Below are 16519 nucleotides of genomic sequence, written 5' to 3'. Positions count from 1 at the left end.
TATAATATATATATATATAATTTTTATATATATATATATATACTCTTATATTTTTTAATTTTTAATTAACCGCTGATTTTGCCGTGGTTCTTAGAATCACTTCCCTACAAACTGATTGGTTGTCAAGTAGTAAAACTCAACTTTTAATACATTTCCATACAATTTTCTCCATTAGACTCCCGCTCATTTACTTCTTATTTTCATTGTTTTTGTGCTTGCTATTTTCTCCATCCCATTCCTTATAGTTTCACTGTAAGTCCATCTGAATCGCTGATCCCAATTCAGTCCCATGGCCATCTTCCATACATTTCCTTCTGCCCCATAACATATCCCAGAAACACCTCCTTTCTCTTTTGGAAGACGAAATACCTGTTTTAGAAAGGTGTGTTATTAGACCTCAACTCTATATTCCTTCTTTGATCTGGCTCCATTAGTTGTACCTGAATTTGCTTCAATTCACAGAGTAATTAGAAGAACTGAAAGAATTCTGAAAAATATTCAGTATAATGTAACAGATTTTTGGAGCATCACTATTTGTCAGAAGAGTTGTCAAAGTCCTCTTTCTTCTCCAGCTGGTATCTGGAATTTGTCACCAAAAGTATTTAAAATCTGTTATTCTCATAACATTTATGCTTTGGTTTGTTTTTTTTTTTTTGAGGAAGTCTTTGTTCTACAGTATTATATTATCATATTAATGCTCATGGCTTAGTGAATTTTGGCCTACACATTTCATTGGCATGCTGCTTCGAGCCTAACTTCTCAATCATTAATGAAAATATCAGGCAAGTCTGCATGTAATAATGGTTCTGGAAGCGGTGCCAGCATCCCTCTGTAACTCAACATATATCCATCTGGGCACAGTCATTCCTGGGGGTCTAAAAAGTCATATAGCAAGACTAAACTCCAAGCCAATTAACATGAACTTTTCTTTAAAACTTCAGGAGATAATGTAGGAACCTCTTAAAATCAGCAGGAGCTGGGCGCCTAACTGCTCTTAATGTTTTTGAAAGTCTATCTCAAAAAAAATATATATATAAGCAGCAGCTAATAATTTAGTAATTCCATCAAAACAAGCAATTAAGTGTGTCTTGCATGATTTGTTCTCTATAAAAATCATGCTGCTTGTTTACTCAAACTTCTATTACCCTCTAGATTTTACTGATTTCATCTCCGGGTATTTATTCAATTATTTTATAAGGAATTGAAATCTAATTCATGAGCTACTCACAGTGACACCTAAATCTTTTCTCACAGCCACTCTATCAAATGAAGAGGCAATCAGTCAGAATAAGACGGACTATTTTTGCCAATGCATATTACTATCCTTAGAAAGTAGAAAGTAACTGAGCTAAAGTTTAGTGAAATTCCATGTCATGATGGTGCTGAGCCTCCCAAAGTATTTTAAATCACCTAGATTTTCTATTTTGGATTAATTTGACTAAGCAACACAATTTCATGTTACTAACTAATGCATCTCCCATTTTTTTTTCTTTTTACAAACTAGCATTGAAATTTCCATCTGCAAAAATTTAGCCAAAGTTCCTGCAGCTTTGCACTGGACAGATGCAACATTAGGCCCTATCATAACTCCAGTTCTTGCTGCTCACCCACCCAGTTTGTAGGTACGGGTAGAGATTGTTCCTTATTTTCATATGTAATGTATCTCAAAAGAAAACCTAGCGAATGCATTTAAAAATACTGTCAACTTTAATCCATAACTGTTACCCATACCTACATTCTTATTACATTCTTCTAAAAGCAAAACCAAAAAATTCCTACAATGCTTCTCCAACTAACAAGACACACTACTTGCTTACAGATGCTCTGTCACGTTGATATGATACACTACTCTGGACTTAATTAAAAATCTAAGTAATTTTCTGTGGAATCACTGATGTGTTTTCCAGCATCTCTCTGAGCTCCACTTTGAATAAGGTCAGTACACAAGGGGTTTTCTGGTGCCTGTAAGGTGACACTGCATATCGTCATCAACATTTCTGCCACACTTTGAGAGCAGTACAGTGGAATTAGATAGAAATCAATAAATGTGTGGTGACACTAAGAGTTGCCTATCTGGTTCCTGGAATGAAGGTCACGAAAATGCCTAAGAATGAAATTAAGAAAAAGCAGCACATTGGCTAGAGGCAGGGCAGAATGCTAGTAGTAAGGGAGATAAAAGGATATTTCTGAAATTTCATGTCTCCTATTGCAGGTGCCTGCCTGACCTATGCCCTAGAAGAGGTTATAATACATTGCCTACAGCCCTCCTCTACTTACATGCCCGAGTTCTCTCTTTAGGTAGAGATGATTTCTTCATCTTTTCCCCTCAAAAGATGGATGGAAGATGAGATGCTCTTAATAGAGGTGCATTTTTGTGAACAGAAATTCAGAGTTCAACACAGGTTTCACTCTGGAGATCAAATCCACCTCCCAGGAGAGTGCTATGACCAGCAGCAATGAACAAGGCTCAGACAGAAAGTCTCCATCCTATCTGCCAAATGTGGCCAGCGGTACAGGAAAACATGAAAGAAGTTTGAGTGCAAAGGACATGAGATTTACTTCTGAACACTATGGTGCTTAAAGTCTTAGAGGCAATAAAACGGTGAGGAAAAGAGGGATGGGAATGGGCATGGGCTTTATGAATTGCCTACTTGGATTTGGAACTTGAATTTTGTCTAAACTGCCTTTTAGCTACTAAAATGTTATGTGTATCCAGGGTTTTGTAGTCCTGCGATGTATCCTTAACTGCTAGACTGGCAGTTAGTGTTTCATGGCAGCTCGGACTGCTATTTGTTATTATCCGGCCTTTTCAATTTCATGACAGTTGGGGTCTTCTGGCTCCTGCTCAGAAAGCAAAATAAATGTGAAGCTTCTGCAAGTGTGACAGTATATTCAGTCAGTGATGAATAAAAAGGAATAATAAACAGAAATAATAAGCTAAGAAAAAAAAAAGTATAAAGATTACAACACAACTGAATAAGGGTCTGAATAAACTGAAGGCTAAGGAACTGAATAGATGGAAGGGCATGGAACATGTCTAAAAACAAATGCTAACAGTAATTTTTTTTATGCTTTAGAGATGTATGGTTTTTAAAACAGTTGTGTTTAAACCACCTTGAATATCAACAGCTTCAACCTGTACTTACACTTGTATTCCTGGAACATACTCCTTACTAAGATAAAAGCATAAAATATGTTATTATGTTAATATTCTGGTTTTGCACCCAACAACTGAAAGACTAAAATAACAGGCAGTTTCCCCACCTCCTGTCTTGCCCAAAATAAAAGATTTCCAAATGCTCTGGAATACAATAAAATATATGTTTTTCATTATGATTTTCTTACACCCTCAGTTTCAAAATACAGATTTTCTAAACACTGAGCCTGGGAAATTAAGTGTGGAATCTGAAATCATATTGCACTGTTACACACTACTACCTTAGATCTCAAATAGAAAATAGATTTCAAAGAAATTTAGGAATGTAGCGAGTATTTCTAAATATACTTTGGTGAAACCAAGGAACAGACAGGATGATTTTTCATATGGTGCACTTTGAGCAAACCAGAACTCTGAAATTTAATAACTTCTGAACGTTATTTCAGAAAAAAAAATATGCATTTTTTTTCTGAAAACACAGTTTTGCCTCAGATCAGCCACAATGTTGTACATTTTATGTAAATTTACCCGTAATAAGGACTTAGAAATAAGTTGACAATTCTGTTAATTACCTCTGAACTCAAAACAGCTCACTGTAGTCATAGCTGTAGTCATGCTATATAGATTATCACTGCTAAACACAGTCAAAATAAAAATATAGAATCTCTATGTCCAAAATGCCATTTGGTAGTAGTGCAATAATCGGATATAAATGAATATAGTTGTCAAGCTTGATTGAGTAAATTGACCAGTTAACAAATTCCCTTTTCTGGGACTTTTACTGCTTAACAGCAGTTAAGCACTTCTAAAAATCCAATAAAAATGTGCTATGCTAAACTACTGCTGTGAATGCTATGAAACCACAAACCTAATTCAAATTATTTAATTTTCAGAGGTGATAAACTAGAGGAGACCCTTCTACTTTTATTCCAAAATCAATTTTGCTATTGATCTCACTGAAAAAGAAAAAAAAAAAAAAGAAAAAAAAAATGAGACCTTATAAAAAGGTTTTATTATTAAATGGAATAGAAAGACAATGAATAATCTTACAGGAAGAACTCCACAACTTCATATCAGCCTCAAATAATATACAAATAAATAAATAAATAAATAAATCAACAGAAAATAAATGAGAAAAATAGAAAGTTCTGGTCCAAAAAAACATTTTTATTATGGTTTCCATAGAACTGATATTTCAGAAAGTTAGTCACAATTTGAATTTTGCAAAAGAAAACAGAAAAAAATCACTGTTTAAATCACCCGTTAAATCTCTAAAAGCACAATTTATGTACACATTTACAGGTGGAGAAAACTCATAGCTGATCAGATTATATTCAAGTAGAATAGGCCTATATGCTACACTAGAAAACTGATAAGCATATATCTGATAAGTAAAAACTTCATTGCTACAGTAAAGAATTGACAAAATAAATGCCAAGATTTTATTAGCAATCCAGTTCTTGCTTTATTTAATATATATATATATATACATACACATCCAGGAGAGGATTCAAACATTCCATATTTAAAAACTTTTGCTAGCAAGGAAGAGAATGAGGAACCAAAGCCTGTGTTGTTACACCAGTGCAAATCTAGATTTACTCTAACATATCTGACAACAGAATTTCGTTCCACTTATCTAACTCTTATTTTAATGAATTCCAGTCTGTCACAAGTAACTGCCCATCCATAACCACAAGCTTAAGAAGCCTCTAAACCGCTGATTGCAAGAAAGATATTCCAAGGGAAATATCACTCTGTGCTTGATGAGTTACCACACTTTATCTCTAAATATCAGCTGCAGACCTCTATCAGCTGCAGAGCTACAAAAATCCTTTGGGAATTTTGTTCTATCTGCTATGGCCACTCTACAGTTTCATTTACCATCTAAATAAAGTAAGTCTGCTAATGTCAAATGTGACATAAATTGGTTCATTAGCAAAGAGGCCTGGACTGAGTTTACAATTAAAGGCTCTACTGTGCAGACATGCAGCAGATTGCCACCCACAATCCTGTTTCATAGAAAGGGTTGAAATCCAGGTAGATTACAAATTCTTTGGTGAGTTGTTTACCCAACTTTTTAACAGAGTTTAGTCTTTAAGTAGTGGCTATTTGTGTGTCATGCTTTGTCCTATCATGTTTATCCAGTAGCAGTGACCAACACAGGATGGTAGTAGAGATGAGGGGTGACAGTGAATCATTTTCAAGTTTTTAAGTGAGATATTACATGATAGTATCTCCTGTAACAACAGATGACTGGATTCTGTCTCCTGAAGCTTATTTCCTGTCCTTCGGTGCAGTATTGCCATTCTGCTACTGTCACGACATTTAAAACGTTTATAGGTGGCTATCCAGTGTTAGAAATCACTGCCCTTCCCTTTTGGATGGCATCTCTGATTACCTATTCCACAATGTCAGTGGGATAGAAAAACAGTTTGAAAACAGGAAATATTTGTCCAAATGTGAATATTCCTCTCTTAGAAGTTAGAACAGAGCAGGGAAGAAGGCAATGTGAGGGGTCTTCTGTGGGTGAAAAGAGAGCCTCAGACTAGAGTGCTCCCTTACCCATCTTCCCCTCCCAACTAATGGAAAGCCCAGCCTTCACTCAGGAAACCCCAGGCTTGTACCATGCCAGTGAGAGGAACAGCACCATAGCCAGACTGAGGTGCAGGTGGCACAGCAAGAAAGGGTAGGAGTTGAACAGCAACGGGTTCAGATTATCTGGGGACAAGGATGGAGAGCTATTTATGTAGCAGAGATCTGTAGAGCTGGGGTAAGCTCAGGTGCCAGAGGCATGAAGGAGGTATTGAAAAGTCTGTATAAAAATACATATACATAGCATGGATCTGTGGGAGGGAAAACTTCAGGCTTTCTCTGGTTTTGCTTATTCTTTAATTATACTCCATCCTATTTTAGATGCTTCTACCATGGATTAAAGACAATTCAAAGGAATGCAGAATGTGTAGCCTCTAAATGTAGCCGGCCCTGAAGCTCAGTTCTCAGCAACAACGGTGACAGAAGAGCAGATTGCGGATCTGACGGCTCCTACACACCTTGCTCGTCCTGTTGCTCTGCAGCTTGAGCACAGCCCCCAAGCTGAAGGTAAAGAACTGAGCCAAGAGGTGGTCCAGGCTGCCAAAACAATGCATCAAAAGCTTTTCTTGATGTTACTCCATTATCTATGAGGGTAAATATTTGTTAGATGTCTCTTCTCTTTCCATAAAAGAATAATGGCACTGTTCTGTCATCCAGTGCTTTGTTACAGAGCTGTGGGGTTACTCCAAGAGTTGACCATGGCACAGCGAAGTGTTTTACAAAGATGTGGCATCATGCCTAGGCTGACAGCTCTTCCCATGGGCTAACTACCTTTGGTGAAGCACTTGCTCCAAATTGGCATGAATGGCGTTTCTCTATGCAGCATAACCTTGTTCTCCACTTCTCCCATCTTTCACCTCCCTCATTTCTAAAATGGAGATAATAGCTTTTCCCAACTTCTTCACAAGGGTCTTGTGACAACAGATTGACATCCTGAGATGCTCAGACTCTAAGGAAATACCATAAAGTACCCAAGGTAAGAAGCTGAAAAAGACTTCAAAGCAGTAGGAACGGCTGGTTTCAGGATAGGCCTAAGAGATAGGCCTACAGTGGCTCAGATGAATACGTACAGTTGGAATGACTGAAAGGTTGTGTCAGAATTCATAATTAATGTTAAACATTCCAAGCAAATATTTGTGACTTCGCATAACATGATGACACTTGATGGAAAAAATGCAGATGCCCACCCAGTAAAACTCACAGAGGCATGCTGGCCTGTAGAAATGTATATACAAGCTTCACTCAGACCGTGAGAGTCATCAACACACAGGGCTGAGCCAACACCTTTGGGTTTTGGCAATGCTCAGATCCCAGGAAGGGATGATACAGCTCAAGTCTGCTTGCATGGATAACTGAAGCTCTAATTTGCAAAACCCTGAAAGCACAGGATATTCAGGCCTATACTTCATGGTCTTCCTGTAACACAAAACAGTTTATTAATTATATGTTTTACGGGCACTTTCCCATTTATATTTCTTGCTTCCCTAGAGCACACAGAATAAACAAATAGAGCAAACAAATCCTAATTTGCATGACTGTTCCCAACTCTAAAAAAAAAAAGCCCAAACAACAGAGATATGAGTATTCTGAAGTATTCTGAAGGGAAGAGTAATTTCCATCAGCCTTTGAAGAAGGTTTTTTTATATTTATTCCTTCAGAAATGCCTGTGCAACACCTCCATGACTTACAGGATGCCCCATTCCCAGGGCAGGATTCCTGTCTCACTTACAGTGTCATAAAAGCATTACTAACAGAGCTGAAGGGACACACCCCCAAGCACTTTGCAGGAGACATTCAGAACTTTGGGGGAATAAACCTTTGGAGAACACGTTCACTAAAGTGGCTATTCACATCCATTTATGTGGTAAGGAGAGACCTTTAAGTTTCTATAGCCCTGTAAGTGGAATTACACAGTATGTATTGAATGAATAACAAGACTTGCAATTTAAAGGTAAAGATGAAAATGCCACTAAAATATGCAGTCTATGATGGTTAAATAGATTGTGTATTTTTCATGACATTAAGGAAAAAGGTGTCTGGTATAATACAAGGTTATGTGAGATGCTGTAATACGTCTATGGCTTAGGCTATGTCCTCATGCAAACCTGTATTCATTTGTATTTTGCATGGAAGTCAGTGGCAGTTCCACATGCCTATAAAGGGGCATCTATAATAAACAAAAATTGGGGTAGCCTAGAAGGAAAGTCTCTTAGCTGAGTCTCTGGTGTAGGTCACCACTTTGCCAGCACTGAGAAAGTCCCCTGTTATGGGTTCAGACACCTGTATTGGAGATGGTCGTCTATGTCTCCTTTACCATTAATCAAGAGAAGTACACACTTCAACAGCCCAGTTCATGCTCTAAAAGATTGTAAAGATGAACTACACCTCAAAAGTGTTTATAGCTCTCAATTGACATGAACCTGGACAGATGAATTCTACTTTCAGCATCTCTATAAAATGTTGCCAAACAAGGCCCTGCCCTTTGTCTTCCATAACTGCTTCAGACACGTTTCTTCTATAAATTTTTAGAGTGCCAGGCACAATGCTAAGGTGCAGTTTCCAGATATCACTGGGGCAAAAGTTACTGACCCAAGAGTCACAGCCTCACTGCTCCTCTTGAGCCACATTTCACCCGTTGGTTAAGTACACGTCATTTCTTAATATATAAAATGCATATGTTTGATTTCCTTGAAAAATTAAATCACTGCCTCCTCATATACTGTAGCACATCTAAGAGAAAAAATAATGAAAACACTTTAGTTCACTTAGCTGGGGACTAGAAATGCTTCTAGGCAGTCATATTAATCATATTTGTGGGTTATCGTAGGTTGTAAACAAAGAGCGGAGCTAAGTTTGTTCTTGTATATATCTCCATAAATGCAGAATACTTGAAACATTTGTGTTTGACCTTAGCATGGAATTTCTCATGTCAGGAAAACATGGCTTGAGGGTAGCAACACCCCTGGGATATAACCCTTAAGCTATGTATATGTTATCAGAAAAACTATACTCCGATTGTACTTTACATCTGGGAATAAAAATAATAAATACCATACAATTTGGATATGCACACTGTTTTTAAGCTTTAGTGACACTGCCAAAACATTGCCTGGATAAAACAGATCTTAAAGCAGTATTTTAAAATCGTGCCTAGAAGAATATTCAGATTTGTTTAATACTTTCTGCTCATAAACCTCATGAGCTACAAAAACTTTACATAGCTAAAACTAAATAAAACCAACCAAATAAACAAACAAACAAACAAAAGTTTACCTTTCAATAATTGCTATCACAAAGATTAATACCAAGTTTTAGTTTAAAGAAAATTTCAAATTATAAATATTTTGTTCTCAGTTATATACTGTTGCACTTGTGTGACTGGAGGTGCTGTAGCAACATCCTGGTGCTTCCCATAAAACAAATAAAGCAATAAAGACAGCAAATATCCTACACATAATGTGTGCTTAATGAGACTACTCATTATAAATAAGTCATGTGAAATGTTTCCTGATGATGAAGTCAAGCAACTATGTGGGTCAATCTGCAGATAATGGTTTTGTACAGCTTAATGGGTACCATACGTTTTTTTTTTTAACTGATTTATCACCTCACCTAAAGGGTTTCTGAGCTTGTTTTGCAATTGTGAAACCCCTCCCTTGTTCCACTGGGATCACATTAGCTGAAACTTGAGGAAGGGCCACATAAATTAAGTATATATATTTTATTGTCAAGGAGCCATTACCTCTTTTAAAAATCTTCTTTCCCTTTTTTTTCTCTCTAATCCTTGATGAACTAGAGGAGTAAAAGCTTCATTTTGCCCTGTTTCTCTCAAATTTTGCTCCTGAGCCATTCCCTTCTGTTAACACATACACTGCTAGCTTCTGCCTCTATCTAACCAAGCATGAAGCATTCGCTGCCCTGCTGGGATGTGCTGTGGTTTGCTGCTAATCCGACACCACCTTACTTTAGCTGGAACTTTCCCCACTGAATCCATGAATCAGATTACAACAGACACATCCAGACTCTTCCCCACTGCCAGCTACAGCCCCCAGCAAGCGGAACAGCATCCTTTTCCCTAGGGAAAGGTGGGGGGTGCAAACGAGAAGGAAGATTCAGAGCTAGGCAAGGTGAAGAGGGATTTAAGTGGTGATTTTAAAAAGCGGCTTAGTAGCTGGCAATTGGTGACAGCCTCACAGCAGTGCAGCATGTACAGTCTGTAAACGGTGAAGAGGTGGAAAGCAAAGCACCTTCAGCACCAGGCAAGGAGGGGTGCAGGAGTCCTGGGAATGATGAAGAGCTGCAGGAATACTGTGACCTAGCAGAAACACGCATGGTATTGCTTTAATACCTCCTCTAAAACCAAAGCTGGGTTTTAACACTCAAAATTTTCCATTACTATCAGCACAGAGGTGAAAGACAGGAGAACAGAGCATTGTATTAACAGCTCAGTTTTCAAATATTTCACTTATTAGCCACAAAAAACATTCCCCACCACCCAGATTGTCTACGGAATTTATTAGCCAAATGGGTTTTAACAGAAAAAGACTTAAAGTTCAGGGAGAGAGAGAGAGAGAGAGAGAGAGACCCTGTAAAAGGCACTTTCTGGAGTGCAGAGCTATTTATTTATTTTATAGAGCACATCCACACGGGAGCGGAAGGGACACAGTTACAAGGCATAACGCGAAGTCCTGGGAGAGAGCCGAGCCTGGCCAAACAGAGCCATTTATTTGTTTTGTGTTTAAAGAGAGCAAGATTGATTTCAGAAATGATTCTTCCAGACTCAGAGCCTTAAAACAAAACAGAATATGCGTGTTTCAATATGTTCCCGCCTGGCTCCATTGTACAACAGTGTCAGAACATTCTTTACATAGAGCACAACCACCAGAACTAACATACAGGCATCTTCCAGAAGTATGAGGTTCTTTAAAATAACTGCTGTGAAGTAAGAATGCAAAACTCTTGATCAGTTTGAACCAGAAATGTTTACAGGCTGACTCCCAGATCAGGCTAAAATCAGATATTGTGCAGGGCATTAGCGCATTACTATCCCTCCAGTGTTCCAAATAAACTGGGAAAAGACAAAGCCCAGTAACTTTATCCCCTCTGAGCTGATCTATCCTACATAAACAGAACAATAATATCCTACACATGTAGCAGGCCTCTGAAAGGAGTGACATTTGCTCTCCTTGTGCTATGGATCTAGGTATGGGGAGGGCAGAAAGACTTCGGGCTCAGCTGCCATGCAGGCTGGCAGCCAAAACGTGTGCTAAATTCCCCCAGTGCAGCACCTAGATAAAGCAGCAGCCCGTGAGATATCACAGCATGCAATGTGATGTGAGGACCCAAAATGAGCACCCGTTCCCAAATCCTCTAAGTCAGTGTCCCTTTCTCCTGCACACTGAGGAGACAGCAAGCACCAAATGAGGCTCTGCAAAGCAGTGACTTAGGGCATGCACCAAAACCATTGTCTTTTGTACCCCAGATACCCTTTATCACTCTCTCCTGCTGTTGTTTAGTGGCAGTGGACACCCCAAAAAGGACTATTATGGTGGAAGGGGATATGGTAGGCCAGTGAGCTCTGCAGTGGGAAAAAAAAAAAAAAAAAAAAAAAAAAAAAAAAAAAAAAGGCAAGAGAAATCTATTAATTCTGCAGGGTAACAGAAGGTGAATGTGCTGAACACTGAGCTCAAGAAATCCTGTCAACAGGGTGGGAAGAAAAGACAACCGCAAGTATTTTTTGCAACACAGGTGCAGCCTGCGATCCTTCATTATCTTAGCATAATAAATCTAGCTAGCAAGCCACTCTAACAACAGGAAGGTTTAGTATGCTTAACAGCAATTCAGTGAAACTCCTTTTGGAGTATTTTATAATCAAACACTATGAATCCTTTAGAAGACATAACTAAAAGTGCAAGAGCAGACAAAGCCTCTCTTAGGTAATTCCCTTGATTAAAACTCTCAGACTTAAAATGAATCTAATTAAGGACATTGTGAAGACACAGAAAGCCAGTGTTCACTTATGCCCTCTTTTGCAGATGGTGAGTTGCCAAACAGATCTGAGAACCTTAATTGCAAGAATATCAGCAAATTATAAAAAAAAAAAAAAAAAAAGGCAAATTAGGGACTGCAAAAGAGTCAGACTGTTACATAACAGCAATGCTGCTGGATGTCCTGGTTCTTGCACTAGATGGCAAAGGCACTCTTGAGAGGACACAGTGCTTTTTATAAAAACTGCTGAAAAAGGAGAGAAAAACCTCACCCATACTCATGACATCAGGGGTGATGCAGCCAGCAAAACTGATGAAAGAGGATACCCTTTCTACCATTCTGCTTAACATTCTTTATTTGAGAGCTTCCTACACTGCTCTTGAGAGGCATCCAAACACACACGGTGGGCATCACAGGGAGTTGTCACAACTGGCCAGAATCTGGCTCTTTTTTGGATCCTACCACCATCCATAGCAGCTAATACGCTCTGTTTCATCACTGGAAAAATTAATTTCATTACGTGGCTTCCTATTAGAATGATGACACTTCACAGACATTCTTCTCAGATAAAAAAGCAAGGCAGATAAAAAACACTTTTGAAATCGGATGGTGAAAAACACCACCTAAGAGAAGTCTGATTTCATTTTCTCCAATTGTTTGCATTAGACTCCCAAGAAAATAAAACCACTGAAACATGGTAAGAAATGCTTACAAATGCCTGATACAAATAAGGTAGGCAGAAAAATCTGTTTGGCCACACAGAAATTGGTTTGATGAAAAGCAAACAAAACAAACAAAAAAAAGTGACTTGTGAACTACAGGTTCCTTGCAGGTTATTGCTGAGCTCCTTCACTGCATTCATCATTCATAATAAATACAGGTGGAAGCAACCTCCAAGCAGGCAATTACTTCAAGGACCGTGTGTTGTATTCTACATTAAAAAATAGTAAAAAAGATATATAGCAATCAAGTGAATGATTGAACTGTATTCTAATAGTGAGTTGTTTTTTGGTTTTGTTTTCCCCATTATAGCAGCTTAAAAATAGCACTGCTTGGAGTTATTCCAATCTTAGACATCTTCTAATGTTAACAGAGACAACAAAGCCTGATCCTCAGTTTACCATTTTTTGTGATAATACACAAATATGCAAGATAGCAGGTCTACCAAAATTACCTATACATGCACACATTTCTGGTGTAACAAAACAACCAAAGAATAAATCTAAATGACTTTATTTTTGATGGTTTAAGAAATAAATACTCTAAAAAACACCTAGTTGGCAATAAAAATTATTTTACTTACAAAAGTATTTAAAGTCACTATCAGAAAAGTCAGGTTTTGGTGTTAATGAAAATCACTGATTGCAGCTGCTCCTGACCTAATTACTTTTGTTATCAAACTCCCAGTGTACTTCCATTTCTGAAAGCACCATTCTACCACACTTGGGCTCGTGTCACAGCCCTCTCAATACAAACTTAAACAACCAGACCACATTGCCAAGTCAATCCGAATCCTCTGAGGATGTGAAGTAGTAATTAGGAAAACCTACAAATTAGTCACTGCCCTGGATCCTCAGTAAAAGTCTATTTAGCTCAACGATTCAATCAATACATTTAAGTGAGTCTATTTTCATATATAGATCAACAGTGATACCATTATTTTTAACATAACATAAGTACAACCAAAAACATGGGGTTTGCAATGACTTGCAAGATTAGGTAGAGACTGAGGGAGAGCAAAAACTGGAATTTGTTTCTCGTTTATCTACTCATAAAAGGTGATAAGTTGATAGCTGAGAACCAACATCACGCTGTGGTCCAGAGCCAAAGAAAATGTCAGCTAACTCCTGCCAACCCCTCAGCTGAGATAAATCATCATAGCTCTATTAGACAGCCCTCTACTCTAACTTCCAGCATCCAAGGATTTGGCTCTATCTACTATGCATATTCAGACAAGATATAAATCAATGCAGTGTCAGCTTGACCGCAGTTTCTTTTTTTTCTCTTCAAATATTACCATGTCCTTGATGGTTAAAAACAAATCTCACTGAAGTCATCTAATTGGCAGAAGGCAGAAAGCATTTACAAAGGTCATCTCCTACAAATCCAGCAGACTAAAGTTTACTCGCTGCCCACCACCCCCAAAGTTACCTACATAGGGTTAACTTTCCCACTTACTAGTCCAGAAGCACTTAGAAATGCCAGTCTTTCTTTCTTTCATGAGAATGTGGAAAAGAAAAGCTGCATCTCCTTGTGTCACCACCTGAGCCTGGGGACAGGCTGGTGCTTTAAACATCAGTTGTTTCTGGCAGACCCTGCAGAAGCTTATGAATGAATTCCCACAAAACTGTGTCCACGACAGGGCAAAACTAGCAGGCAGCTAGTCATCACACGCAGCTGGAGCACAGTTGGAGCAATCAGCAGTAACTCCACACTCCCTCTGAGCTGGACACCGTCACCAGCCATACCACGCCTTCCCCGTTGCTCCACATGGAACTAATTAAATTTCCAAAGAGCATGAACTTTTGAAGAAGCCCCGCTAAGCCCATACCCAACATTTCAACAGCTCAGGCTTCCCAAGGAGTTTGGTCTGGCATCAGGACCCATTTCTGTTCTTTCTCAAATGCACTTAGGATTGAAATTTTACCTGACAGGGCTGCTCCAAACACAGAGACTTACCATTCAGTCTCTCAAAGCTTTGGATTAAAAGGCTCAAACTTACGGTAGAGTGCTGAATGGGTATCCAGGCAGGTGTTTCGACTGAGCATTTGTGGGATGGGCATCTGCCATGGCTCTGCTGCAAATAAGTGAAAATGGCATTATGCACAACACAGTACGTGCTGCAACAGGCACGATGGGTTCCATTCCAGATGGAGCATCTAGGAGTTTGCCAGTGCCCATTAGACCTCACAAAGTCATTTTTCCACCATTATATAAGATCTGCAGCTCACTGGATCACAAAAGGCCTTGGGGTTGACCCATTAATTTTGCCTTGAACTTCACGGTTGTGTGGGTGAATGCAACCTTCATCCACTCTGAACCCCAAGCACCTGCCATCTGGCTTTCCTCCGCACTGGAGGATTCAGGGAACAACAGCAGAGCTTTATGCAGCAGGTAAAAATCAGCTTTTTTTTCCCCCATTTCATGACAGGCTGCATTTTTGCATCATGCATCTTTTGAAGCAGTGATAGCTGCAGCCTGAACAACCCCAGAGCTATTTTGCAGCAGGAGAAAATCTGTCCCAAATTCTCAGGGTGTGTGTTACTTTGCTTGCAGAACACACTGACTGTTCCCCAGATTGACCCCCGGAGGACAAAGAGGAGGAAAAAAGTGCAAGACTCCTGCAGTTCCCTGAAACTTAGCAGAACCAAAAGAGTAAGGGGTTAATTTGAAGTCTAATGTTCCACATGGCAGTGCAAGATGCTACCATCAGGCCTCCAGGCTGATCTTCCTGTAATTTCCCTTGCATTTGCAGTGATTCAATTACATTTTCGCAAAGGTTTGGAGCCCATCAGAACAAATTGCACAGCAGATTGGGTCAGAGTCCCTGAAGAAAAGTTCAGAATAAATTCTAGTGTCTGCCACCATTACTCTCAGCATTTCACATAAGAGTCAAACTATTATTTAGCTGCTTGAATTGGAGGACTCCTCTAATTATGTGTGTTCCTGAAGTTGGACATAACAAGAAGGAAAAAAAAAATCACTTCTTTTTTATTTTTCTTTAAGACAGGTATATTGCAAACAATTACAATACACCTTTCTTTTCCTTATGCTGAGAGCAAAGGAGAGCAACCTCTGCACACAGGAGTGATGAGACTTCACCCTATTTTCAATTATGAGCCTGATTTGAGAACATTAACTAGCCAAGCCTAGTAGTGCTTTCTTCTTTATCTCTAAAAAGTGAACATTTGTAAAGCATTGCAAAAACTGTGCATATCAGTTTCAGCTTTGTATTCCCCAAACCTTAAAAACTTGTATTTGCACTTAGACAACTTTAGGAATATGCAAAAAGGCATAGCTAGTAAGCAAGAAGCATTGTACTTTTAGATGGAAGTTTAGAAAGTCTTGTTTAAAAGGATTTGAAAAAGTCAATGGTATCATGGCAGCATTATCCTGTGGGTGGGTGTTATCTCCTGTAATGAAGGGATGAATGCTACAGCAAACTAAGTAATCCTATTGAAATAATAAAACTATTAATAAATTTTGATCAAAAGGCTGCATAAATTATTGTGAATTATTTTTCTTTCTTTTTTTAACAACTGAAAAGTCTTCAGTCTAATCCAGGCCAAGATAAAGGTAAGAAAATTAATAATTTTCTTTGGACAGGAAACATTTTTCTGATTGAAAAGTCTCATCTTACAAACTCTGGTAACCAGGTATATAAAATGATTGCCAGGAAACTCCTTAAAAAGACTCTTCACATTCTTAAAGAGGACATATCTGCAAAATAAAAGGCCAGGACCTCACAGCAGGGGGGAGCAACACTCTGTAAATTCCTGACTTTGAGATTCACTCCGAAATTGTCCCAAGACCCCAAATCACAAGACATGTGCTTCATATTCAAAGGCCAGAGGGACAGAGGTAATGAGAATTGCTTGAAGGCAGCAGCTCCCAGTTTTCCAGCATAAGGCTGGAAAACTGGGAGCCACTGAGCATGCAGCTGGGCTGCAGGGTGACTGCAGGACTTGGCCCTTCAGAGCTGGATATTTGAATTATTGTCCTTATAACGTGACATTGCACTGGAATTGTCTGAGAAATGCGTGTAGCTCAAGGGCTAGG

The 16519-nt window shown here is 38.7% G+C and overlaps 1 protein-coding gene across 19 annotated transcripts in view; it reads right to left on the bottom strand.

Moving 5' to 3' along the window:
* DLG2 (discs large MAGUK scaffold protein 2) overlaps positions 1 to 16519 on the bottom strand; it is a 1031289-nt gene that overhangs the window by 853005 nt on the left and 161765 nt on the right. For 14 of the 19 annotated variants that reach the window (XR_005264704.2, XR_005264705.2, XM_027462397.3 and 11 more), the window contains one exon: positions 14463 to 14537. The exons of the other annotated variants lie outside the window; for them this stretch is intronic. Coding sequence is in view for 12 of the 14 variants with exons in the window: in XM_027462397.3 (XP_027318198.1) it covers positions 14463 to 14537 (75 nt within the window). In the remaining 2 variants the exon portion in view is untranslated. The remainder of the gene's footprint in view (positions 1 to 14462; positions 14538 to 16519) is intronic. 19 annotated transcript variants of the gene reach the window in all.

This window comes from Anas platyrhynchos, chromosome 1 (assembly GCF_047663525.1).
Source record: "Anas platyrhynchos isolate ZD024472 breed Pekin duck chromosome 1, IASCAAS_PekinDuck_T2T, whole genome shotgun sequence".
NCBI lineage: Eukaryota > Metazoa > Chordata > Aves > Anseriformes > Anatidae > Anas > Anas platyrhynchos.
This window is presented reverse-complemented; position numbering and strand designations above follow the sequence as displayed.